Source organism: Neopelma chrysocephalum, unplaced genomic scaffold (genome assembly GCF_003984885.1).
Source record: "Neopelma chrysocephalum unplaced genomic scaffold, ASM398488v2 Primary Assembly neopelma1_68, whole genome shotgun sequence".
Taxonomy (NCBI): domain Eukaryota; kingdom Metazoa; phylum Chordata; class Aves; order Passeriformes; family Pipridae; genus Neopelma; species Neopelma chrysocephalum.
The window spans coordinates 9,177,584-9,205,456 of NW_020897727.1; the positions used below are offsets into that span (position 1 = coordinate 9,177,584).

Genomic DNA, 27,873 nt, shown 5'->3' on the forward strand with positions numbered 1-27,873 from the left:
GCGAGTGGAGCCATTTTTGGGGATGTATTCATGGGTTGGTAGGTTGGTTCTTTGGGGTTTTTCAAACTTTAAGAGCAGTGCTTCCCACTCTAACATCTAAAGCAACATATTTGCAACCACAGTGGCAACATTTGGGGTAAAGGGATATAAACCCCACTATTGCACAAAGACACAGTTCAAATCCCAGTATGAAACAGCCAGCTCCCAACACGAACTTTTAACACATTTCTACTTGATAAAACATTTTCCAAAATGCTGGTTTTAAAGCCTATTATTCTCTTATTTCATCCATGCCAAGCGTGCAACAGGATTACATCAGCGTATATACATTAAAACATAAGGACTGTTTGCTCTTCTTTCCCCTGCTCATCTTTTTAATTAAATTAGTCCTTTAGCATTTTGTCCTTCAGGCAGGGAATAGAACAGGCTTTCCAGAGAAGTTGTGGATGCCCCACCCCTGGAAGCATTCAGGGCCAGGTTGGATTGGGCTCTGAGCAATCTGGTCTAGTGGAAGGTGTCCCTGCCCGTGGCAGCAACGTGGAACTAGATGAGCTTTAAGGTCCCTTCCAACCCAAACAGCAGGGGAATAAATCACCCTCAGGCCATTCTCAGATGCACATCACCTTCATCTTGTGTGCTTGGTTCGCTGTGTCATCCACACATCAGAGATTTCCACACACGCCAGGGGATCGGTGTCGGCGCTTGCTGCTGACAGTGCATGCCCACAGGACACCCAGACAGACAACAGTGCCTACTCTCACAGATTGCTGATATGTAAATCACTATGGCCAAAGGCCAATATTTTCTTTTTTCCGTTGTGGAACCAAGTACACCGCGTAATTCTTTCCCCCAGAGAAAAAGAGCAAAGAAGTCAGCACTGCCAGACCTGTGTGGGCTTAGTGTGGGGGCACTGATGTGCAGAGCCTCACCACCACCATCTCCCCAGTCACAGGGGTGTGGAAATATGAGATCTGTGTCTCCCATTACCGCCCAAAGCCACAGAAAGTAGGTCAAGCTTGGAGCATCCACCCCCATCCTCAGAACAACACCCCATGCTGGAACAGGTCACACATCCCCTCCCTGGGTTTCATGGGATGGGATGCTACAAGACCAAGTAACATGAGTAAGGCTTCAATGTAATTATCAGTTCACAGTCTCTTAAATAACACCTTTTAAAGTCAAGTGTTGAGGGAGGTGGTGGAGGAGGTGTGGAAAGTAGTAGGTAGATTAACATGACCCAGAGTGGGACATGTCAACAGAGCTGAACCTGCCCAAACCCATTTCCTGAGCATCATCCTCATGTCATTTTGTTTTCTTTAGATCTTTCATTCTCACACCCCTTGATCTTTGCTTCATCTTTCGGCTCTTGTTTTGAAATTTGAAACATCCTTTCACACCATAAAGGAAAGTCCCAAATAGAGGAAACATGTCCAGAATACAAAACTCATAGAAGTAAAGTGTAATCAAGTGGTCGCTTCTGAAAGGCTCTGTAGAAAGAGCAACACACTCTGCACCTCCCAGAGCTATCCTGATTTATCAGACTAGTAGCAGAGGCCAAGTTGGCCCCACTAGGATTTGAGAGCCATCCTTTGACCACTGAGCTTGCTTTTCTCACTCGTGACAGACAGCAAGATCCAAATTCTTACCTCATGGATTTAGTTTCCAGCTTGCTCAGTTCTCTTTCCAAAGCTAAAGGCAACAAGATGACCAGGGACATAAACTTGGACTGTTTAACCTACATATTCCAAGCATTAAACCTGTGCAGACTGTTTATATCACTGTAATTACTTTCATACAGGTTGTTAAAGTCAGATTCATCAGCTTAGGTTACAATGACCTATACAACATGCTTAAAACCTATTTATGCTATTAAAGGGATTTAAAACTCACCTCCTTTCATGAGATGTCAGTGATTCTTGATTTATGGCCTGGTCATGCTTTAAAAGTAAAAGCAATTACCTCTCTTACTATGGTAAGAGCCCACTGCCTCAAGGTTGCCAGAATACATCTATAATTGAACAGCATCAGCTCTGATGTTCAGCTTGAGTGACAAAAGCACTGGCTATTGAAATACTGCCTGTGATGGTGTCTGCATAGCAGGGAGCACTGCACCAGCTGACAAGTTTTTGCAGGAGCAATTGTACCTCAGGCATCCCAGGATCCACTGTGCAGGGTGTTTCCTGGCAGTGGCAACACTTTCCATTTATGTATCCTCGGAGTTTTGAGAAGCGAAAAAATACCCCGCCCAAATTCCCTGCAAGTGCCAAGATCTTTTGTTTGAACGCTTTTCCTTTGAAGCTTGCCTGAATTTTATTTCAAAGGAATTTCTTTGAGAGTTCCTAGAAATAGGATGACTCCGTGACGCACAATCCACTTTGCTGTTGCATCGTTTTAGGAATCCAGCTGACTTCCAAACCACAGACATAAATGGGGTAAACCAGGCAACTCTGTGCCCCCCCAAAAAAATTTCCCAAGCCCAGTCTCTTCAGGAAAGATGTCCAAACTCACATATTTGTCCCAAGCATGCTGCAAATACCATTGGTGCACAGATGGGTGCTGATGACTAGATGTGGACTCTTGGATTCAAGCAAACGCAATGTGACCCATTTTGGTTGTACCTGTGCAGTGCTGTGCCCAGAGTGGTAAATTTACAGCAAGAGCAGCGTGTTTTGACATCATTGACATCTGAAAGTTCCCTGGAAGCATCCTCTTGATACAAAGAATACACACAAAAATTATAATGGCTTTTCATATGCAACTGTAAACAAAAAAAAACCCCATACGTGCCAGGGCACACACTCAGAGGAACATGGAAGTTAATCCCTCTCTTCTGAAGGCAGCACAGACTCAAACTGGCAAAATCTGAAATACTTTAGTTTAGAAATAACTAAACTCCTGTTCATGCTCATTAAATTAGACAAAGGGAATAGTCACATTCTCCCCATCCCTGTTTTTGGCCTCTGCTAGTGAGAAATGGGTCTGCCCAACCTCCTACAGAGCTTGAAAGCATTTTTAGGGTTAATCCTTGTCCCTGCATGAGTCCATAACCCTCAGTGACCTGGAGCTCTCCATTCCCCTGCATCAACACTTTTATCCAACCCAAACCCCCCTGTCAGAGCTCTCATTTCAGCACACTTTAAACTTCCTCAACCCTTTTCCTTACCTCCAGCCACATGGACAGTCCCACGCATTAGCACTTCTCAAAATGCAGAGATGATCCCTGGGCAAGTGACCACCAAAACTTCCCCATCGTGGCCAGCCAGTGACACAACCACAAAAATGCACAATATTTTACCTCTCTTCCCCAGCTTGCAATGCTAGCAGCACACATTAGGCATGGCTGTCATCAGGGGCCCCATAAAGAGGGCAAATAGAGCCAGAATAAAAAAAAAGTTATAAAACCAAATTGCTTTATAACTCACCTTCTGTCTCACCAAAGCTGCATGTCTTAAAATCAATTCTTTACATGAAGTAAGAACCTATGTCAGGCACAATAATGAATGCAGAGTAGGAGAGTGGGAGCCCCAGGACAGCAGCCAGGGTAAAAAGCATCTGACAGCATTTACTTCTTGGTCAAACCTGCATTCCAGAGGCTGGATCAGAGGGATGTGTATAAAACCTGCTCTTTAATCGTGATTTCCACAGTTTATAACCCCTTTTAAACTATACACGTGTGTGTTTTTAATATATACACACTTGATTAGTGTGGGGCATTAAGTGATGGTTTAGAGTATTATTTATTAGTCCTTTTTTAGGGCCACAGCCAATTTCTTTGATTTTTCAGGTGCTTTTCTTCACATCATATGCGTTTTGCTAGAAATGTTATCTTTGAAAATAGGCCCAAACCGTGGCAGTTAGTCTGTCATGGGGTTTTTAATACACCCGTTTCCACTGCCAGAACTAAATATCCTCTCTTCCCACCCCTAAAATACCTTTGTATTAGATCAGCCTTTCTGGTAAGAGAAGGAGCATAACACCCAGACATTTGTCCTCGAGAGCACAAGCACTAAAATCCACAGGGTCTTGTTGGCCACAAACACACGTGATTTATTCTGCAGTTCTCCCAGTCTCACAGTTGGGATTGTTTGCAATACAAGCCCTCAGCAAAAGAAATCTACTTCTAATGCTATGGCCCATTAAATGACACATAATTCAATAATATGTTACAACAGAATTATCTTTAAAACACAAAGTAAGATTCCCTGTAGGAAAAAAACCAATAGCAATCTTTGATACCACAATTGTTTGAGGCTTGCTAAAATATCTTTGTAGTTAGGTGAAGAGATATAAAATGACTATTCAGGATAGAAATTTCCTGGGAAATAAAAGTTAAAAAAAATAAAATGAAGTCAAAACTTCCAAGTAAATGCCTAGTTTAATATGTCTGCAACGTGCAAGATAATATTCCCATTAAGAAAGTCAAGGGGAGAAAAAAAAATTACATTTTATAACCGCAGCCAGATAACAAAGCAACAATTAAAGATTGTTATGAAGATTGGTAAGAAAAACAGCTAACTGACTGCTAAGAGAATTTTGGTTGTATAACGTTAAATGCACCTAAGGGCAAAATTCCAGCCCACAGAATTTACACGTAAATTGGGTGTGAAGAGAAAAACAACCACCTCCATCCAGGATGGAGACTGAGATAGGCTGACTGGCAGCGAGTTCCCTCACCCTGAAGGCAGCCATAATTCAGAGGTTGCCACCCATTATGGCACTCTCCTTCCAGCTCACAAGCTGCCTCTGTGCCAGTTGAGATTGTGTCCTGCCAAAACAGCCATCTTGGCTCTTTTCCCTGGAGAAGCTCCCACCACATTCCTCCTCAGTGCTCTCCTGCTCTGGGACCAAGGGCAGCCCAGGAAGGGAGGGAATGCAGCCCTGATTCCCAAAAAGCACAAAGAGTCAGGCAAGACAGAAAGGGTCACAGCCATGCAGTCACTAAATACTTTTTTTTAAATTAAGCCTTTCTGCTGACACATAAAAAATTAGGGAAATAGATAAAGGAAGAAACTGGCAGAGAGAGAGAGAAATAGTCCCAGATTTTCTGAGTTTAAAATATTTTTTGTCACACTTCCCCAAAGGAAAGCAAAAGTCTGTGATCAGGGGACTGATATAAAGCCACCTGGTGATAAACCTCAGCAGCAAAAGCAGTAATTGTGACAAAATGTACAGGACAGGAGGATTTCCCCACTGGGGCACAGATTAAAAAGATGGCCCAAGCCCTCTGAGCATCCTCTGTGCGTTTACAGGAGACTTGTATTGATGTAGAAGACCCAGGAAGGTGACTGAATAAACACTATAGATGCAAATTAAATAGTGATTTTGTCCAGTTGGCTGCACGAGGATATCACACCACTAGGATTATGACAGAAGTTGCTCAGAAAGGAAAGGAAAAGTGTTCATCTACATTTAAAACCCAGAATGTGATCACTTTTAATTTTTCAGCATTTGAAAAGAAATGCATCACTTAGAATGGATTTAGGGAAAGGGAGCAACCACAGTCAATCAGAAGATGGACACTGGACTCCAGTAAAGCCGACACAGAGACTGAGTGAGCACAAACTCCCCCCAAAGCAGAAGGAGATATGAAGGTATCAGGAGAAATGGGCAAAACCATGACTTCTTGTGAACCCATAACTGAATAAGGAATAGCCCAAAAAGCAGAAGTGAGGTGAAACTTTACTACTAATTAGATATGCACAGGCATATGCAGGCAATGCACAGAAAGACCCAGACAGTCACATCAAATCAGCAGCTGATACACTTACTATGACACTCACTATCACTGTAGGAAGGAAATTGTTTATTTCTTCATAAAGATATTGATCTGTCTTTATTCATTCCCCCCCTCAACTAATTTATGTTGCCTAGTCAGCAAAGAGAACACATTCTAAACTTCACAACTATACATCACAAAACTTGGGGGGGGGGAAATACAATCATTTCACAAGTTCAACAGCAACAGAACCAAAAACCAAACCTCAAACATATTAGGCTGCAGCTGCACTGGCAAAGACTTTCATTAGACATTTCTAAATCTTTCCAATGATAGCAATATATGTAACTCCTTGTAACATTTAAGAAGGTTATTGACTCTCAAGGTTGTTTTGTTTTCAGAAACAGGCTGTGCATCTGTCTGTGTGCTGGTGATGCCTTGTGAAGCAGACAGGCACTGTATAATTTCATGAGATACCTTACACAGAAGGCAGGATATCATCATCATCATGACCAGGCTTTGCAAACGAAGATGTGGGAAGGACTCTACCCACATTTGCTACAAGCGCGCCAGAGGCTAAAGAGGCCAGGATATAAAGACTGGAAAACACTGAATATCCTCAAAAAATGCCCCATCTGGGAATAGTTTTCTATTTCTGTTTATCCACTGCTTTTCCACATTACTCTTAACACAAAGATTTACCTCTGCAAGGCAGTGTAAATTCAACTTAACGAAGACAGTACAATAAATAGCAGTGTCTTATAGAGTTTTTCCCAGCTATCTCATCAAGTGAGACAAATGCTGATGGACACCTTAGAGGTTTTTGCTTTCATCTTCTGATGGTCTCTGCTCCCTCGGAACAGGCTCAGCACTCAGCATCTTACTGATGAAGAAGTCATAGCACCAGAGAGGGAAGCAGCAGAAGATGCAGAGGAGCAGGTAAGCCCCTTTGCCAGGAGTGTACAGCCCGTGGGGTCTCCTGGCCAGCAGAGCGTGCAGGACATCGCCCAGCACAGGGGACAGGTCGGGGTCACAGCAAGTGGGCATGTGGAGGAGGTAGCTCCTCAGCCCCAAGAGATAGTCCTCACCATAGGCCTGCCTGGTGTCTGCTGGGAGGTTCTCCATCAGCTCCTTTTCCTGCTTATCCCACAGGTCGGATGTGCCTTGGATACCTGCAGTAGCAACATCACAGGATAGCAAGTGGGTTTGGGGTTGAATATTAAAAAAATCATCTGTAATTCACAGTTAACAAGTTGTTTTCCATCACCACTGATTCACAATTGTTCTGAACTGTGTCAGTGAAGAACAAACTCCACAGCTGGTTACTGCAAGGGCTTTGACTTGGAAAAGAAGGGAAAGCACAGACTACACAAAAAGCATAAGGTTCATGCATCATTTGGTTACCAACTCTACCTAAAAAGCCTCTCTCACAGCCAAGTCAGCATTCTTTTCCCCTCCTCCAGCCCTTTGCCATTCTGTCCTTATTCATTTTGTGGTTGTTTCCAATCAGTATTTATTAACAGATGTCAGCAACTGAGGACAGGCAGGCAAACTAAGATGAACAGGATTCAGCTGGGTTGGCCAAGTGCTAAGCTCCCCTTTCACAAGTGACATTAGTATTTCAATAACTAATTTCATGAAGGATGAGCCTTGTGTTAGGATAGATTTAAAAATATAAATAAATCTATTTTTCCACCCCATCTGCACCATGTAGGAATGAAAGCAGTGGCTTCTCCAATACAATTATTGCCTTAACATCAAGAATTAAGCATTGCAAATAAAGAAAAATCTTTAAATAAATATTTAAATCTCAATTCCCAGGACTCATTTTGATCCATAAGTCTGACCAATGCTAAGCAGGGCCCTGAAGGTAAAGCCTCAGGCAGGTTCCACTGACCACACAGGGCTGTCAGACTCCAGTGCCCCTCCCCAGGAGGGGAAGCATGAGGGGAAGGGACATTTTATGAAAAAGACCACTTTGCTTTTAATCATCATAAAAATTGTCTCTGTGAAGTCACCAGGGCTTGCTGAGTAGGGAGCAATGGGATTTGATGTTGTCCTCAGACAGCTGCCAGGCATGCCCACAGAACTGTGTGACACCAGGCAGGCACAGGGTGCAGCGAGGGCACGTGCAGCAGGAGATGAGTCTGGAACCCAGACAGGCTCTGCAAGGAGTGCTTGGATCAGTGGAAGGAGGAGAAGGATTTGGAACAGAAAGCAGCAGGGGCACAATAGAGGCAAGGAGAGGAAAGATCAGAGGCTACATAGAGTGATATCGACAGCAGGTAAGCAGGATGACAGGTATTGCTGCAGATACTGCCATGCAAGATGGAGCAGCTCAATAAAGAGAGCTCTGATGCTGAGGAAGGCAGGACTGACACGGGGATCTGGAGCTCTCATGCAGAACAAGCAAGTCCTAACACCCAAATCAAACACTGTGATGCTTGGTTCATCGGCTTCAACCAAGCTGGAGCAAAGGAAAGGCACCAACTGCCTGAATCCTGCCCTAGCTCACAGCAAAGACAGCTCTGCCCAGGAGAGGCAGAGGCAGGCAGTGTGCTGTACTGGAGGGAGTATGTCTCACAAAAAACACAGATCTTAATTTTCATAACCAACATGAAGAATGGCAAAAAAGTCTGGCTCCTGAACATCACTCAGGGCTCTGTTTGAGGATGCTGGACTACAGGGAAAGAGGAGAGGCAGAAAGAACAACCTAAAATGTCAAACACCGACCTGTTCTGAAGCCTGACGGATGAATTGCAGCAACTTTAATTCCCCATTTGGAAAGCTCTTGCCTCATTACTCCAGAAAACATGGACAGAGCTGCTTTTGATGCACCGTACGCAGCATACCTCGGTAGTGGAATGCCTCCTGCAGGAGCAATATAAACATGATAAACTTCAGTGGTGGCTCTTTCCAGCCTTTATTTTCATGATTTAGAAGGAAGATTATAGCACAACCAGAATTATGCATCTCTCACTGAGGTTAAAGACAAGTCAGTGAGGGAATCATTTCTTGCTAGAGGTTAAAAAAGAGTGAAAGTTGTAAATTAACAGTTGCTTATGGCAGTTATGCACAGTAACACCTGATAAGACACCTTGTAGGGTAGAAAAATAAACTGTATTGCATTTAAGGGTAAAAACTGCTGAAAGTTATGACTGTTGGTTTGAGAAACACAGATAATGTTTTAGTTCATATAAATAGTGAAGCAGTAGTTTTATGCTCCTGTTCTCATTGCTGTAACGTGAATTTCAAGCTCCTACAATAAACCATAGTTAGAACACGGTAAGTAATCTCAATTCCAGCTTTATAAAGCCAAATTATTTTCCTCTTCTTTCCAGACAGTTTCAGAAAGACCAGAGACAACAGTGCAGAAAACCTCTGTGTACAAATCAAAGCTGGAATCTCACTCTGCAGGTGACAAAACTTCCCCTAGACCCATCATAGAAGCAGATTCCCAGCCTATAGTTATAACTCATCTGCTCCAAGCCCAGAAGCATTTGTCCACATGAAAAATATAAGAAAGCAGACAATATTTTAGGTGAATTTAAAAGAAATCACTATGTTTACAAAAACAAGCTTCCAGAAAACAAAATTTTCCAAATTCAGAGATTTCCTCTGTCCCGGAAACCAGCAGATTGTCCCTTATCCAGCTTTAGAAAAATTCATGCTTTGGTTTAAGCATATTGTCCTTCTTCAGCCCTCCCACTTCCTCCACAAGGTTGGTGTTAACACCACGCAGAGCATCTCTGCCAGGTTTAGGGTCATCACAGCCACCACAGGCTGCGCTGGCAGCAGGGAGGAGGGGATGGAATGGACAGCCCTTCTCCTTGAGGCACATCCCTCCTCCTGCCTGCATGGCCAGTTGGACACATCCTCCCATACAGCCTCTGTTTCACGTATTACACATTGACCTCAATGTGTTTTCAGTCCTTTAAAAGAAAATACTTGGATACAGGGGAAATTTTCAGGTCAGCCACCCGTGCCTTCTATTGGGTATAGCACTGCAAAGACCGGGGTATCATCTTCTTACACAGAGTCATTTCTTTAAAAAAGTCAGGCCAATTACATGTTAATTATTCTTCTCTATGCACCTGAATAAGCTGGAGTTTCAATTGGTTTGAGCCAATTGAATCACATACTTTTCCCTTTGAGGTCAGGCTAACCTGGGTCCAGTTAAATGAGCTCTACACAGACAGGAAGAGGTTCGGCACAATGAGACCTCACTAACTTTTCCACTAATGTTTTACTAAAGGACCCTCAGACCCTGCATTAAGAAGAAGCTATTCACCCAAAGCAGCCTGAGGGCAAGAACATCTCTGCAGACAGCTATAGTTTAAGCAGGGTCATTATCAACTCCTGTAAGGGCAAATTACTCAGCACAGGGAAGCTCTCCATTTATCCCTGCAAGGCAGCTCAGGGATTCATGCCAAGAATTGAGACATCTGCCCCAAAACACCAGTGCAGGCTTCACCTGGACACCCAGAGGAAACAGAGGTCTGGCCTCAGCCTCTGTGCTTGCAAGAGCTGGTGGGCAAAGCAGCACCAAAAGGTCCTTCTGATAATTCTGTCCTGATTTCTTTAAGTGTCAGCAATGAACTATGAACACAGACTCATACAGGCAACTGTTGCATAAAATAGTTTGCTCTGTTTACACTGATACTGTGAGAAGAACACAGGAGTTATTCTGTATCATCATTTAAGATATTTAAATATTTAAGACCTTGTTAAGTGTTTTCACAGCAAGATTACAACTCTCCATACATTTTAGATCTGGAAGATTCAAGACAGCTTTATTTGGGGCAATTGTTTTAATATGGAAAAACTTCAACAGTAACTGAAACAGGCAACATTTTTCTTGCTTACATTTTACCTGGAACTTTCTTACCCTGAGCCTGCCTTGTCTGTTTTCTCAGTTTCATATAGTTTCCCTATAGATACTTCCTTCACCACCCACCCCAACCCCTTTTTTTTGTAAATTAATTTAATTTTCACTTGTAGCACCCATCCAACCAGGCAAGGGAAGTTGCATGAGTTGGAGAAGATAACTTCTGAAACAGAGCTCCCTGTGTGATTAGTACCAGAGTAGTACAGCTGGACCTTCCTTTTGAGTTCAAAATTCTCCTCTCAGGCTCTTCCTGTGGGCTGGACTCTTTATAGCAGTCACCAGAGAAATTACACTTATGCAAATCCTTGTATAATTTCTAAAATTGTGCATGAAGGAAAAAAGAAGTTCTCACTGTAAACATGCAGATATAGAACACCTTTGAGATTATAAAGAGAATACAGTTGACAGTGTCAGAGCCAGACTGCAGCCACATCCTCATGTAGGCTGTGAACACCAGGTCACACCTTCACAAGTCACCCCAGCAATACAGCAGGATTTGAGTGGACTCCAATTGTACAGAAGGTTCCAAGCAGATAGAGCAAAGGAAAATTTGGGAAGCACATGATACAGTAAAGACTTAAGAATTCTGAAACCAAAATACTTTCCAGCAGCATGACATCCTGTTTCTAGCAGATCTCAGTTTCAAAGGAGCATTCTTACTCCTCAGCTGTTGGCTACCAGATAATGTATTACATGACTTCCTACATATTGGCATCTCAGCTGTCCTCCTAGAATAGCAGGACATGTTATACATATATATAGCATGAACAATTTAGGGGAAAAAACTGGAAAGCATAGGGTAATTTTTTAAAAGGTTGTAGGTTTAGGGTTTGTTTGTTTTTTAAATAAAAATTTACCACTTTGCTAATAAGTTAGGCCTAAGGATTTCTAAGAAGATATCCAAAATATTTTTAAAGAAATATAAACACGACCTCTTCAGCTCCCAGATTATCAGCAGATATCACACATTGAGGTGGTCACAGACTTCCACCTGAACATGTTATAGAAATATCTGTGAGGTATCACCCATCTTTATGGAAGCTCACAAAGTTATCACTCATAGCATCTAGAACACAAGATCTGAATTTTACTGTCTTTTCTGTCACAGAATACTTTTAGCCATACTAAACTCTCCTTTAAAAGCTGTTTTCTGGAAATAGTCTCCCAAACAAAAAAAAAAAAACACTGAACTCATTCCCTTAATATTAATTCCCTGGGTGTATAGACAAGAAAGACTGACTGACATCTTCCTCGGCATTTTTGCCCAGGAAGTTCATAGTTTTTTCTGTTGTTCCAGAGATTTATCTGGTGCTTTAGCTCAGCTCACCTGCCATGCTGGACATGTTAACCAGCCTCCCCTGTGACTTCCGAAGTAACGGTAAGAAGGTCTTGGACACTTCCACGGCCCCAAAGAAATTCACCTCCATGCACTGCCTGTAGTTGCTCATGGGGAGCAGCTCACCATCAGCAGGGAAGCCCAGGATGCCTGCATTGTTCACAACACCCCAGAGTCCTGGGAAGAGGAGAAAGCACAGGAAATATACAGCCAAAGAGCAGGAAATCCACGGCATAAGGATTACACTGATGAGACAGACGGTGCCTCTGGACAGAAGCAGAGATGATCTGCAGCTGCAGATACACATTCCCCGCTCCATGAACAGTCATTACCATTTTCCTATGTCCCAGAAAGCAGGAGTCATCCATGTAAATACCCTGACTGCCCAAGGCCATGCCATGGAAATGACCTACACACACAAGCCATGATGTAGCCAACAGTTAAGAGATGCACCTGGTGAGCAGCTACACTAATGCTCCCATTAAAATGGAATAAAAGCTGTACCTGTATTTTGCACCTTCTCTGAGACTTTCAGATAGGCTTCCTTGACTTGAGTGGCATTGGTTACATCCAGCTGCAGGAGAGAGAGTCTCCCAGAGCAGCTCCGCTGCAGTTCCTCAGCTCCAGGTCCATCCTTATCCAAAACTCCAGCAAACACAACAAAACCTAAGCTATCCAGGTATTTAGCCAGTGCGTGTCCAATCCCGGTGTCGCTTCCTGAAAGCATCCAAAAGACACTTGAAAAGTGGGTCTGTCCTATACTGTCATAAAAAAAAAAAAAGTAAAAAAATACACACATTGGAAATCCATGCAAATGTAAACAACTGGATTATGGCAAAGTCCCTGAAATGCATATGTCAGTAGGAATAAAGGTTCAGATCTGAAGGTTGGAGGAGCTGGACCTCTGAATGTGCCACAAAGATTGACAGACCACGTTCTCTTGGCTCAGAGCTGATGGCACCATCTCGTGCTCTTCCACTGACAGATTCTATGACTTACTTCACACATATAGAGAAAATAAAACTCTAGATTGGTTTTAATCAAATATTCAGTTCCAAATCTGATAACAAAAGTATCTAAGAAAAAAAAAGAAAAAACACACTAATGTTTTAATTTGAAATCTCTGATGGACAAAGGAATTGTAGGGCATTTTTCCATTCAAACTCTTGGGTTCTATTTTTTAATTCAAAAAAGGAGCATTGTTTTATTCAAACATCTACCACCCAGATCCCTCTGATAAGCACTTTTTTGTTACAGTTTGTAACCAAGACAAAGCTAAGCAACTGTTTCTTTACCTGCAAAGGAGTTCAATGCTTTCAAACCCTAAGAAAGCTTCAGAGTAGCATCTTTGTGCTAAAGTCAGCTATTTAATTCATTCGAACTTGCACCAGAATTTCTCTTATCCTCTTTATACTCTTCCCAACTTATTTCCAGATTTTGTCTATATGAAGCAATGACCTACCAACTGCAGGAAGCAAACACACAATGGCCTTTGGGATCACAGTTGTGCAATTCCTCCCACCAGGTACAGATGATGAATATTTAACAAATAATTTGATTGATTCACAAGTCTCTCCCTTTGACCCAGTATTTTGCTGCTGCTATTGAAAGAATCATAGAATGGTTTGGGTTGGAAAGGACCTTAAAGATATCTCATTCCAACCCCTCTGCCATGGGCAGGGACACCTTCCACTACAGCAGGTTGCTCCAAGTGCCATCCAAAATGGCCTGGAACAATTCCAGGGATGGGGCATCCACAGCTTCTCTGGGCAACCTGTGCCAGGGCCTCACCACCCTCATAGTGGAGAATTTCTTCCTAATACCCAATCTAAATCTACTGTCTTTCAGTTTAAAGCCATTCCCCCTTGTCCTGTCTCTCCCTGCCTCTGTCAAAAGTCCCTCCCACAGCTAGAGATGGGGAAGGAGTTTATAGGGACTGTGTATCAGGAGTTTTGCAAAGGATATCAAGAGGAAAATGAGGAGTTGAAGACATTAATACAGTTTTTGCACTGTAAAGCAGAGACACATCAGCCTGTTCTGCACCACACCCTGCACTGTAACCACAGCAAAGAAAGCTCCTGGAGATGCTGCTCTGCACGGATCCACAGAGCTACCCCAGGGCTTGACTATCTCCTGCAACAGCAATTTACCACATAAACACTCAGCTTCCAAACTCTGGAAACCTGAATGTGGGACAAAGGACTGGAACTCCTGCCAGTTTTTTTACTGTTTTCCTGTCTATGAAAGAGCTGCAATACTCCTTACTTAACCCGACCATAAACTTCTAAGGGTTAGTCTGTGATTTCAGCACACCAAGGCAGATACAATCACAGTTATTCACAGGTCTACTCCTACACTCAAAGTCTAGTCAATAGAATTTGGCTGCCAAAGAGACTCATCGTAATCAGGTTAGATCTTAATTTCTGGATTCTGTCTTTTAACTGAGGCTTTAGTTCTGAAAGGTGAAAAAAAATTAATTCCAGGTGGCTTGAAGGAAACATGTACTAAATGCCTGGATCAATCAGTGCAAGATGCAGAAAAGGATTACTCATGCTCTATTTAATTCCTTAAAAGAAAATGCATCTGTTTTTTAGGTATTTTAGAAGTCTGCAATTTGTTGAAGACGCACTGGAGTACTACAAGTATCACATTAAGCTTCTCCAGTCCTGACCTGAAAGAACAAACCTGCATTCTTGGAATTTCCTTAAGAGACATGAAGAGGCCTGCAAATATCCCAGAGACATGACGGATTTCTAGGTTTGGGGGTGGAGCATCATTCCTTCTTTTCCTTTTAGTGAAAAACCCTACTTTTGGGTCAAATCCTTCGCCTTTCATCCTTCCCAGAAAGCACACAGCCACAGCTACATATTACTTAAGTTTTACAATGCAGCTTTTACTTGAGAATGGGCAGAGTACAGCTTGAATGTGGGACTGGGGTAGCAATCCTGAGAAGGAAATAACAGTAGTGTTTATCTGTGCCTGATGCTGGGTTTGTCCCTGGCCTTTTTGGGGGGGGGGGGAAGTATGATTTGAGTTTCAGACCTGTTACTGAAGTCCAGAGAAACTTTACACTTCAACTCCTAGAATTGAAACAGTAGTTTGGTCTCTATAGGGAAAAAAAAAACAACTCTCCCTCAACCACACTCCTGCAAGAGTCTTGTCTAAAACAATTTATGAATTATGAGAGGATTTATTATAAGCAAGGCAGTCACTACTGACTGTAACTGAATCACTACTGAGAATTTATGATTGATTCATGCTGAGCATAAAACACCAAATCACACACCAAGAATGGAAAGACCAAATTAACTGGGGAAATTCATCCCACTGCTCATAACTGAGGACAGAATTCCACAATTCCTGTTATTTTGGATCTTCGTGGTAATTTAATTTTTAGGGAAAGTGGTTATTGGGTTTACCAAACTACACTAAAGTGTTCACATGCCCAGGAGCTTCTGTTCTAGGACACCGTAGCACTCACTCCCAGCAAGAGGATCAAGAGAAGAGTTCCAGCAACAGGTCTAAGCCTGCTCACATGCCCATAATTATTCATGTGGAAAAGCATTTTAACAACTGGGCACAGTCTTCCCTTACCCTGGTACTCCAGTAACTGTGGGATTAAATAATGCACAGCAGCAGCAGCACCTCCCTCCATCCAGAGAGGACCAGAACAACATAGGACAAAATCCAGGGAGAGAAGCAGAGACTACTCCAGCCTCTGGCCAAAGGCAGCCAGAAACTGTGGCAGCTGCCCAGAAACAGCCACATTCCTTAACCCTGAGGGGCTGAAAGGGGGAGGGGAAAAAAAAGAATCAAAAATCACAATTTTCCACAAAGTGCCTGCCTCAGCTCTTGTCTAAACTGGAGCAAATTACACCAAAATCTATTTAAAGGCACCTTGCACCTGCAGATGCACATGGACACACGTCCTATAGTAGGTATGGGGAAGAATACTACAATCAGAACAATATAACCAAGACACATGTTCAGTAAAACTTTTGTTTCAGTAGATAGAGGGCTTGATTGATTGCACAGGATTCAAATAAAGAAAAAAAGTAGCCTCCTCAAACGAATCAGCTGTCAGAGATGGTCAGACTTGGATTTCTTCAGGACAGTTGCAGCACATTCACTGACTGGACTTTAACCAAATGTTCTTTACTCCCTTATACCATCCTAATTCAGAATCTCCAGAGCAGGTAAGCTCCCAGAGAGTGCTTTTTCCTGAAGATTTGCAGTCTTACAGGGAGAAAGGAGATGCCCAAGTGCAAGAACAACCCCTGAGCCTGCAGGGGTGGGATAGGATTGCTCCCTACTTCCCCCTGCCAATACCCATCTTCATCTGATACACCTGCAGGGAGAAACCCAGCTGGCAGATAAACTGCAAGGGGAGAATTTGCCCCCTCTCAACTTTTATATTTAATCCCCATATTAAAGCTTGCTAGGCAAAGCTAAATTATTTCCAGGTGTCCCTATAAAACAAAATGAAATTCTGCAAGAAATTGCTATATAAACCAAAACTACTTAATCCAGCTCTCCAGAGGGGGGAAAAAAAAAACAAACCAGAAAATAAAACAAACCCCAGCAAATTAACAGTGCAAGAAGCAGTTGGCAGGCACTCCAGTTTAAAGGTTTGATTAACACAAACAAAAAACATCTAAATAAACAACATCTAAAGTTTTACAAGAAACAGGAGAAAAGCCATAACACTAGAAAAATGCCCATCCCTGCAAAATAAAAGTGTGTTTTGAGTAGATCAGAGTGTTAATAGAGACTGAATTAATTAGCTCTGAACTTTCACTGCTAGTGAAGGGAATTAATCCCTCATGAATGATTTCACATATCGTTTCAAAGAGATGGCACCAAACCAGTGTCTTGAAACATTTGCATGATATACAGTGTGCACTGTGTACACACACACCCCTCCAAAGATAACTAACTGTACACCCATAATCAGCACAATACATTCAAGTAAACAAAAGTAATGAATGAATGTACTGTTCTGAGGGCTCCCACAAATTAATAAGTCTCTCCTAAAAAATTAAACCACCCTAAGTATTCTTATGCTTTTTGCACCAGTTAATTTCACAAGCATGCCTAAAAAGCTACTTGTAAAGATTAAATGAGACACTAAAAAAATAATAGCATCTATTAAGATGCTTTTCTGCTTAATTTCAGAACATTTATTTACCTAGAAAAAAAAAAATCTCTGCCAAAGCAAATAAAACAAGCAAAAAAAAAATAAAATAAAAGAACTCTTACAAGCATGCACTTTATAGATCCCTAACCCCAGGAACACAAAGTTTTCCAGCCCACTTGTGAGAAAAGCCAGTTTTTGTTTCCTGCAGCACCTTACCTGTGACGAGCACAGCTTTGTCACCCACAGGCAGCAGAATTTGGCCACCCAGGTACATGGAGGAGATGAGGCACATGGCCAAAAAAACCACCAGCCCCCCACCAGCCCCCAGCAGGGCCACACAGAGCAGCCCCAGCAAAGCAGGCAGGAGGCTCCAGACCAGCACATTTGCTTTGTCCATGGGGCTCCTCTCGGCCGTGCAGAGCGCGGTCACCCCAAAAAGCGCGGTGACACCTGCGCAGAGACACCCAAGGGGGCTGCTGGCCAGAGCATCCATCAGCAGGGGTGGAGAGCAGGCACTCACACCCCACCACTGGCTGGGTGAAAGCAGGTATTGCTAAATGCAGTGTGTGTTATATAGGAGCAGGGGGTGGGGCACAGAAAGGGGACTCTGTTTAAAGGTTTGACATAATCTCACTTACCCTTGGCATCAGCAAGAAGCAGAAGCCTTCCCTTTCTTACCTTTCATTCCTTCTGCCTGACAGCTCCACCTTCTGAACAATATGCTGGCTGGATAATGATTGACAGCACTGGGAATGGATGTGATGTAGCAAGCGCTGGCTCCAGGAAAAAAATTAACTGCTAAATTTTTTATATCTTCAAAGTACATTTTCCTGGACGGTGAAAAAAAGAACAGTCTCCTTTATGAGAAATAGTTGGAATTTCCTGCCTCAAAACTTAGGGTGTAGTTTTGGTGGAACTGGCTTTCAATGGGCAATGACAAAAATGAGTCAGGACAGGGTTTTTTAACCTCTGCAGTACAAACTGCGTGGTTACTGTTGGCTTTATCACACATGGAACACCCTCCTCTGTCAACAAAAAGCCTCAAATGACTTCCCCCACTTTAGTGCCCACCTTTGGCTATTTACCTACTCCACATTCAGCAAATACCTACAGCTAGTTGACATTCAGGAGGGTCTGGGAGGCTGGGAAGGGGTGGCTGCTGGTTTGCCATTAGGGGCACTTTGTTAGGTGAACACATGTAACACACCTGAGGTTGAATCTTCACTTGACCTCCAGTGGTGACATTCACCTCAGTTTTGACAGGAATCCCTGGCTTGATACCCACAGCAAGCTGGGGGGGAAAAAGTAACCAATTAAGTATACTTGAGAGATTTAACACCTACTGTAAACAATAAGAAAATTTTAAAATCCAGCCAGCCAGAAGGATTGAAATACAACTTAAGCATATTTAATCTTGTTTAAAAATCCCCGCTAATTGGTTTGAGAGGCAAACCTAAGTTATAACAGACCCAGTTGGTTTTCCAAAAGAAAATGTAGTGCTGACCTCTCTGATTTCAGACACTGAAGATTGAAGCGTGGTGCAAACCTGACATGAAACAGCCCATTTCCACATTTCCATTCCATCATGCCTTTGGGGTTTTATGGGATTACAAATCTGTTGAATATACACTTTTCCAGCCAGTGGAAATGTTTACAAACCCCTATAGGTAGTTTACATTAGAGATTAGGTCATTTTCTTAAAGGAAAATTACCCTCCAGGTCTGTTCATCCTCCATGACTGCTGTGAACACTCATCCACCCATCCTCCCACCAGTGCACAAAGTGTGAACTGTATTCACTTCTCTTTGCCATCTGCTGCTTCTGCTCTTAGTAGCACACTGGTCTTGAGGTCAGTTATACCTTGCTCTCCATTTAAGGCATCTCCTTAAATATTCTCTTGGGGAATTTTGCTCTCTCCATTATTGGTCTCTATCGCATGATTTAGATGATCTCAAAATTGCTGGCATTTAAAGCATGCACTCTCACACTTCGGGATACAGCGAGATGGAGCTTTTCCATAGTGGGATGAGGGGCAGAAGTGATCATCTCCAGCCCTATGTCTGTCCTGCCTCCCCTCAGCCTGTGGGGATGGGACAGAAGTGGGCGAGGGGCCAAGCTGTGGTGGCCACCATGTCTGGCCCCTGCAGAGCAAGCTCCAAGCTCCATCCCTCTGCTCTCTGCTCCCCTGCCACGTCCCCCACTGAAATGTTTATGTGCACGTGCACATCCCCTCCCTCAGACACTGACTCTCAGTGTGGGGGGTGTGTGGAAAGTTGGGGATGCCATATGCATGAATTATACACCCACCTGCTGCTGTGCACTGACACAACACCTGTCTGCACCCACAACGCAGAACAGCTGTGGGAAGGGCTGGTGGGGACAGATCCCTGTCTGAATTATTGTTGAAATGATATTTTTAATATAAAATACAACCACCAAAGGCTTCTTTTAATGAGAAGCTGACCACGTGTTCACTCTGTTGTGGGAATAGAATTGCATATAAGTGCAGAGATCATACACAGATTGCTATCAGAAAGGAGGGTATGATCTAAAACTGGCTGAGAAATGCTAATGTGGAGTACCCACTTCATGAGGACTCTGCACTTTCTCTGACAGCATCAGTGACTGCTGCTTGAGGAATTTTCAGCAGAATTTTGCAACAAGACGAATTTTATCATCTCGTGCCAACTACTCATCTTGAAAAAGCACCTACTTTCCTCTCTACCTCTTTGGGACGTTTCCAGCTGTCCCAGCTGTACAGCAACACAGGATTGCAATTGTGTTTGCATTATTTCCTATTTCCCTATGCCATGCCTACTCATGCTATGAATGTACATCCTTATCTCACCTCCTTCTTGTTAGTTTTGCTAGAAAAAAGATTATCAGGACGTTGCATCAACATGACATCTGTGTTATGAGGAGTATGGATTGAAGTTAACTGATGTGGGGCTAAGCTCCATCTACCTTTGCCAGGACATTTGTCTTCCTTTCCAGCTTATCAGAGCCGTCTCACAGTAACTTAGTGCCCTGTACGTTTATACCCTGGCAATGTACAGAATCTATACTAAAGCCTGAATTCCATAGTCAGTCCGTGCCAACACCAAACAGCAGCAAAACAATTCCAAGCAGCCTCCAGGCTGAACCGGCTGCTGTGCCATTGCTTACCCTCACTGAGCACTCTGTGCATGTTTCTGATGTTTCTTCTTGGGACTTTGCAGATCCCAAGCGTGCCCCACTGTGGGAGTGTCTTCATCCAAGTGATGAATTTTGGAGGTCAGTTAAAGCAATGGTGAAAGAAGACACCTCTCATGGAGAACAGTCACTCTGTGGTTATTTGCAGTGTGATCAGCCAGTCTCTACACAATCCAAAGCCAGCTTTGTTTTCCTTCAAATTCCAAAGTCACAGCATCTTTCACCCTGTGTTATATCACTGTAGAAGACTTTTCTCAGCACAAAGCAAGGACACCTCTCCAATGTGTGGCATCTTTACCATAGGCATAAACTCATTGACCACGCTCTCATTCTTTAGGTACAAACAATTCTTCACACTTATTAATTTACTTCTTCCCCGTTATTTGAGGCTTTTCTCCTGACACTCTTTGCTTGCTCTATGTTTTTCAGCATGATCACTTCAGCCTGTGCTTTCCATTGCTGTTCTCACCACAAAAAAAAAGGGCAAAATATTCACGTTCCCCAGTTACTTTGAAATGTGCTAAAGCTGAGCCTGGTCACAAGTTCTTTGAAATGCACCACCAAGCTCTTTTTTGGTTCTGCCTTGGTAATGAGCACTCTGTCTTTGCTCTTCATGGCTCCACTTGCAGTTCAGAAGTTCTCCTGATGTTTATATTTTCTAAAGCCTCTGTAAGTTTCCAGCATAGTAGAAGCTTCCAGTTCAACCACAAGGCTTTCAGGCATGTCTCTATTGCCTCACCCTGCATAATTTTTCACTTCTTTGGCCACTTTTCTCATGGGCTTTCTTTGCATTTTCCAATAATTTACTATCAACATCTTTTCAGCACTTTCCCTTGATCCAGAAGTACATGTGCCATATCCAATAGCTGCTGGCTGTTGATATTCTTCTTTCCCAGTTGCAACACGAATTACATTGTCTAGAAGCATGAAGCAATTTTTCTACACATCCAATCTCTGTTTCAGCTTCGTCTGCCAGTCACAGATTTGTTTTTCATTTCAGGTTAGAATTTCCCACAGAACTCTTCAGTTTTCTATTTTGTTTGCTGATTCAGGCTTTTTCAGCCGTGCAAGGCAGTGACTGTTGCTCATGAGAGCTCCTGCTCCATGTGCTTCATGTGCTTTTGTGGCTTGGGTAAAGGTTCTGCATTTCAAGTTCTGCAGGGAGGCTCTTGTATACAAGGCTTTTCCTGGAATACAATTTCAGCATAAAACAGGTTGGAATCTGTTTCAACAAATGAGTCATTAACCAAGACAGAAACACGCTTCTAATGAGTAAATCCATATAGCAGCAGAAAAAAATATAAAATTATTTACTTTGTATACTACAGCTTCTGAGAGTGTCTAAACACCTTCATCCATTTGGATTTTGTTGGACTTCATGGCCACACAACTTGCCAGGCTATTAGTCCTGGATGCAGAAGCTGTTGAACTTTCGCAGACAAAACTCATTTGGGCAAATAGACTTTCCTCTCACTGCAGAACTCCTGTACAAAGGTTGAGATAATCCTCTGCCTTCGGCCATTTCTCTCTTCATGCACTCAACTTGAAATATGATTTGTCCTAATTATCCCAACTGTCCCCATTACCATGCCTAAAGCCAGGAATGCAGCTAAGTACTGTGGTGAATTAAGATCTCTGAAATCACAGGCAGGACCTGAATTAGGGCAAAAAAAAGATTATGTGCAAGTGAAAATAAGGCTGTGTAACGCCTCCTTTGTCTGCAAACTCTTTATGTAATAGACCCTTAGGGAAAATAATTCCTGCCAAATAAAGTGTGCATCCATTAAAGAAAAGTAAAAAACATCTTTTACCTCTAAGCTACTGCAGATTTTGATTTTAGAAATATAGCAATGGTAAATATTGTAAATTCAGAGATTAACAGTAATTTCTGAAGATCTGCACATGGCAGTGAAGACAAAACTGTAGCACATCATTCTCCAACATTCAATTCTAACAAGGGGCAATAATAATAAGAATAACAGCAACAACAACTTCCTCATTTAAATCTCCTGTCACTTTCTCTAATGTAAGAAAGAACCTCAGAGTGAAGAATGTTTGTACTGATGGCCAAACTGGATCTGTAAATGAAGTCAAGGCCTGTAAGTTCTGCCTCAGTATTTATATGAACTTTAATAACCCTTTGTAAATTTTCTGCAATAGACAAAACATCTTAAATCAGAGAAATCATTAACATTATGAGCACTCCTTTGTATTTGCAAGGGAGGTTTTCTTCTTGAACTCTACAGACATCTATGTATCTCTAGGCTTTCAGGAAGAGCTAAAAGGGGATTGCACTCTTTTCAAAATAAGTCATTTTTATCAACCCAATTGTCACTATTTTCCAAGAAGAGGATAGAATCTAAAGGCAATTAGGTATTCTTTAGGAAGTTATCCAGGAATCATCCCTAGGTTATCCTTGTGAGAAATTACACTTGCCTGCCTTTTTTCTGTCATCCTGTAACATGAAACAGCTTCATGAACCATCAGTATTAGAGGAGAAAAGGTATCAGTTTATCTTAGTCCACTTCTCTGAGAGCACAGACTGTTCCCTAAAATTCCCTCTGGTATATTCAGAGTAAAATTCCAGCCCTGTCTAGAACAGAGCACAGCATAGTGGTACCTCAATAAATGAGAAATAAAGATATAAGCTGTACTTTCAACTGCAAGATTTGTTTTTCCAACTGGATTTCTATTATATCTCCCTATTGCCTTCCCTTTTCTACAGCTTTGCCTCTCTGAAGTTAATGGCAGCATCTCTGTGCCCAGAACACAAAGGGTTTCCACATTTTTCTACCCCACTGCTTGTTTCTTTGCAGGTGCTTCCTGAAATGCAACTGCAGTTTTGCTTGCCTTACCTCTAAAAGGGTTCCCCTAACCACAAGTCATATCAACTGCATCTCCATCAGATAAAATCCACACTTCCGCATCTTCTTTCTGTAACTTTTTCTCCTGCGTGTCTCCAGATATTGACAGGTTGAAGAAACGTCTGGTTTACATCCAACCTTTTCCAGAGGTGTTTATATTAGACAACAAAATATTTAGGCATTATCTATGCAAAAGTCACATAATTTTTGGTGCAGTTAAATTCATAAATATCCATGTAAATAAACAGGTAAAATAGAAAATTAGACATACACCATAATCAAAAGTCTGATTAAGCTGACAAACTGAGAAACCGACCCCAGGAAAGAGTCCCTTCAAAGTGAGGGCATTTACATCATCACCAACATAACTTATCACTCACTGTAATAGTGACAACATTAAAAATAAAACACAGACAACTTAGAGCCCCAGAACATGTCTCTGAGCTTTGAGCATGGACTCTGCAAAGGGGACAAAGGAAAACGGGTGGCAGCACGTCCCCACCATCACGTGGGTTATTAGCTATGCACATCTGCGACGTGCCTTCCCTCCCATCTGCAAACTCTTAAAAGCATCGCTGCCTCTCACAAATGGAATTCACTTATTTTTAGATTTTCCTCGCAGTTACATCAGCGAGTCTTTGAAATGAAAGCCAAAGCAGAAGGAGATGAAAAACGAGCGATGATTCAAAAAGCATTAAGCAGTCAACCACAACAAAGTGTCACCTGCCCTAAACCCATTCTGCTTTCTGTCACTTGAAGGACAAGCCCCTCGCTCCCAAACGGTGAAGCCGGGTATTTTTCCTGTTGAGGAATGGTGCCCTCACTCTGTGTGTAACCAATGACTTGCGTTATTATTTTGATGGAATGCGTGTTTGCTACGTACCGGATGTCCCTGATTTCTCCTTCACTGCGGCCTGAAGGACATTCCCGTTCCTGTCGCCTCCCAGCCATGTTTGTGCTGCTTGTAAACTGCTGCAATTGCGTTTGAATGCTGTCAGCAAGACCAGCTCTCTGTCAGGAGTGACTTAGTGACGGATGATCCTGCCAGGGAGCAGCGGGACAAACTAGATGACCTCTCGTGGTCCCTTTCAGGACCTGTGGGGGGCTTTGATGGTTCTGTGGCAGGTAGCATTTTAGTTAATGATATTTTTTTCTTTAGGCAATCCACCAACTACGGAAAAAGCTGTATATTCAATGCCATTTTTTGTTGTTTTGCTTCCCCTTATTATATTGTCCATCTTCGACATTTTATATCGCGCAGTAACCTTAACCCCGACTCGAAAATTGTTTAGACGTAAGCATATTTAATCCCATTAAAATCACTATGACTATCCACACATAAAACTAAACAGATGATTTAATAGGTTGCTGAATGACAATCCTGAGACCCATTAGGTTTAAATGTTCCCCAAGAGCCCAAACTCACGGACAATTAGGTACATTCTTAAAAGTCAACACAGATATTCGTGGGCAAGTAAAGGACAGAAATACTCAGAGCCATGTTTTTAAACATGCACACCTGCAGAATTAGAGCCTGCCTTAAAGACCTCCCCCACCTGGATTTGAGATATGCTAATTGATCCATGCAAATGAACCTGCACCATAAAACTATTTATTTCACTTTCCAGGTAATACAACTATCAAGTGCAACTTTAAAATGAACTTCTCCAAGTTTTAAAGTCAGTATTAAAACATTGCCAAGCTCCAGGTGGAGGCCATTCCTGAGCAGGCACAGGTTCTATGGGGATAAGTCTGCACAGGCTCTTCAAAATAATCACCCCCTGTAAGGGATTCCTGCCTGAGCTGTGCAGAGTTTGTAACTTATTTTATTAATACTCTAAACTTGCATTTTTTATTTCAAAACTGTTTTTCAACAACATGTACAAGAGCCTCAGGGCAAGCGTCTCTCTTGGAGGCATGCAAACTTTGCTAGAATCACTAAGGGTTATGCAGGCATATCTTCAAAGGCTGATTTGGGACCTATAACTTTAATTCATCCACCAAATGGAGCTTCAAAATCCATTAAGGAAAAATAACTAGTAACCATCTGTCTTTATTCATCAGGCTGAAAGCAGTTAATCAAACCTAGCGGACATTTTTACTTTCTTCTTTCTCTCTCAACAGCTTTGAACACAGATGCAGCCTTTCCATAATTAAGCAGAGCATAGTAGCTCCTAGACAGATTAATTCTGGAGAGCTTGTCAAAATGTCAGATGGCAGACAAGTTCTGTGTCTTCTCCTTGGGATTTCTGGAATTTTTTATATTTATCTATATTTTTATATATACACATATGGGGAGATTCAGGACACAATTATTAAAATTAATAGCTTTTTATAGCCCTTAACCCATTCTCTATGACATGGTACATTTTGTCACTCTCTGTAAGGGATGTAAGTCAGGATAGCACCTCTGCAATGAACAAATATGTCCAGGACCTGAACTGAACTGAAATATGGGAATGCAAATGGCCACCAGAAGGCAGCTACTTTTATTCACTGCTGAACCACATTTGTACTTGTAACTGAGGGGCAAAAGTTTTTGTAAACACATTGACAGTGTTCTGAAACAACATAAAGATGTTCCAAGCTATAGGATTTTCATTCTGACAAGCTGGAATATCATTAAATAGTTCATGCCCAACAACTATTCCAGACACCCGCTTTTAAGAGGGTTCTCAGATACATGACACAGTTTCTATCAACTTCAAAAGGATATACAGAAGTATCCAAGGTGGCTTTTAGACCTCGATTACTATTAATAATGAGCTCATATGTGGGTTTGATTCCCCTTTTTCTCAGTTCTAACATTTTAAAGCAGAGAGCATCTCCAACTCTTAAGGACTTTACGGTAGTGGTTAAATATTCCAGTCTTTCAATCAAATTTATGGACCGAAACTTGGATTTAAAAGTACCATCCTAAGAGTAATTTTTGCTTCCTTTAAACTGGGTTTTTATTCTTAAATAAAGTAAAATTTCTTCTCAAATATAGCTTTGCACTGATAAAATTAGAATTTCAATGTCATTTAAAAGTTTAAAGTTTAAAAGTTCTTGCCTTTATAACTGGTTGCAAAGAAGAATTATTACAATTGCATTTGATAAAACAATGCAGTTTGAAATGATCTGTACAAAACAAGGAGAGACTGCCCCAGAGAAAACCATTCCATGACTCTAGAAGACAGACAGGCAGTGGGTTTTCCAAGCAGTCATTAAAACTGGACCACCAGAAGCACTGACAGTAACCCGTAGATATTGGCCAAACTTCACTGGTCAAATTCAAACTAAATAAAAAAAATTAGATGGAATATGTTTGTATTATTTCGCTTCCATATGTTTACTTGCTGATAACTGGTTCACCCATCAGTCTTCTATCCCCACAGTTATATTCAAAATGGCAAATGGAAATGAGACACCCAATTATATTTGGAGAAGTGGGGAAGAATTAAGCACCTCTAGAGATCGGACTCTACAGCAGAAAATAAAGAAGAGGTATTTTGAAGCAAAACTATGCTGGCATGATCCCTCTTTAAATGGCACTGCTTTCCTTCAGGAATATTTAAGCACTGAGCTATCACAAATGCTGTAAAAGGCATGATGGAAATACTGTTCCCACAGTACACACAAATGAACTGAAGCAGAGAGGTCATCTTCTAATTAGTCAAAAATCTCACAGATGAGAACTGCTGTACCACGACTCTCAGTCCCGGCCCCTGCTGCTCAAATATGCAGATACCAGCCTGACAGGAAGTGCTCCCGGAGCACAGGGAAGCTAAACACCATCAAATAATGCTTTATAGACATCATAACACAGTTTAAAGGTCAGCAGAGAATCATGCTGCAGATGCTTACACAGAACTTCTCTGGAGATGGAGAAAAACATGAGAAAAAGTAGGAAGATGCCCAGCTGAGAAAATCAGAAGTGGGCAGTGGAGACTGGAAGGGTGGGTGGGCTCATCAGAGAGGGTGTCAGCATCTTCCTGCTGAATCAGAGAGAGGTGTAAGACAGGTTTACACACACACATATGTAAATCAGCAGACACAGGTGAAAAAAATTGCTTTTACACAAGGGGCCAGGGAAAAAAGATATTATTAATCCACAGGGATTATGCCAAAAGCCTGAATAAAATATGTTATTGTATGAAGATTTTGCCTGTGGCCAATTGCTAACCATGACACACCTGGCCTCAGTGTTGTGATTCACAGAGTGTTTCCTACACACAAGATACTTCTCCTGTCTAGTTTATCTGATGTTATCATCTCCACTTGCTTCATGTCTTTTATCATAAACAAAATTTCAGTGTTGACAGATCCAAGCATAATTGCTCAAAATAAATAAATTAAATTTAAAAATGGCAGGAGTTTAAAAATTCTGAATGTGAGGTTCTTCCTACTCCTCTATTGAAGGCATGAATTGTTCAAACTTGAACCAACTTGCCATCAGAGCAAGTGTCCAATCCAAGATCTTCACTGAGGCACAAACTGTACCTACATTGCAGCAGAGACACATTCAGCTAAAATTTATGGGAAAAGTAGCAGTGAGATGCTAATCCAGGTGAGGTTCCTTACAAGATGCTGTTTTGCAGAACTGCTACAGGTTCAGTCCTGAGCACTGCCTCAGTTTCACAATTCTGGCAGGGATTCTTTGCACTCCACTCTTACCTTTTCTATCCTTCTCTCACACATCTTCCTTGAATCCAAGTCCAGTTAGAAAAAGTACAAAGCTGAGTCTCAGATGAGTATTTT

The 27,873-nt window shown here is 42.0% G+C and overlaps 1 protein-coding gene across 2 annotated transcripts; it reads right to left on the bottom strand.

The window, feature by feature from the left end:
• Nucleotides 1–5,110: 5,110 nt before the first annotated feature.
• On the bottom strand, nt 5,111–27,857 carry HSD17B2 (hydroxysteroid 17-beta dehydrogenase 2). 2 transcript variants are annotated; one of them, XM_027685224.1, is made up of 9 exons: nt 27,790–27,857; nt 24,017–24,174; nt 20,243–21,456; nt 18,285–18,368; nt 17,756–17,907; nt 12,445–12,657; nt 11,932–12,117; nt 8,450–8,587; nt 5,111–6,888 (listed from the first exon to the last, which is right to left on the bottom strand). In XM_027685224.1, exons 5-9 carry the CDS (start codon nt 17,901–17,903, stop codon nt 6,530–6,532), a joined length of 1,044 nt encoding a protein of 347 aa, XP_027541025.1. In that variant the 5' UTR covers nt 17,904–17,907; nt 18,285–18,368; nt 20,243–21,456; nt 24,017–24,174; nt 27,790–27,857; the 3' UTR covers nt 5,111–6,529. The 2 variants fall into 2 exon arrangements, with proteins under 2 accessions (XP_027541025.1, XP_027541024.1); XM_027685223.1 differs by lacking the exons at nt 17,756–17,907; nt 18,285–18,368; nt 20,243–21,456; nt 24,017–24,174; nt 27,790–27,857 and adding an exon at nt 17,294–17,570.
• Nucleotides 27,858–27,873: the final 16 nt, after the last annotated feature.

Bases quoted from the DNA above. Each gene is read 5' to 3' on its own strand.
- HSD17B2 (XM_027685223.1), bottom strand. From the start codon at position 17,570: ATGGATGCTCTGGCCAGCAGCCCCCTTGGGTGTCTCTGCGCAGGTGTC. The intron at 12,658-17,293 runs GTAAGGTGCTGC...GGATGCTTTCAG, and splicing joins CAAAGCTGTGCTCGTCACAG to GAAGCGACACCGGGATTGGA. The intron at 12,118-12,444 runs GTACAGCTTTTA...TCCTCTTCCCAG, and splicing joins AGAGAAGGTGCAAAATACAG to GACTCTGGGGTGTTGTGAAC.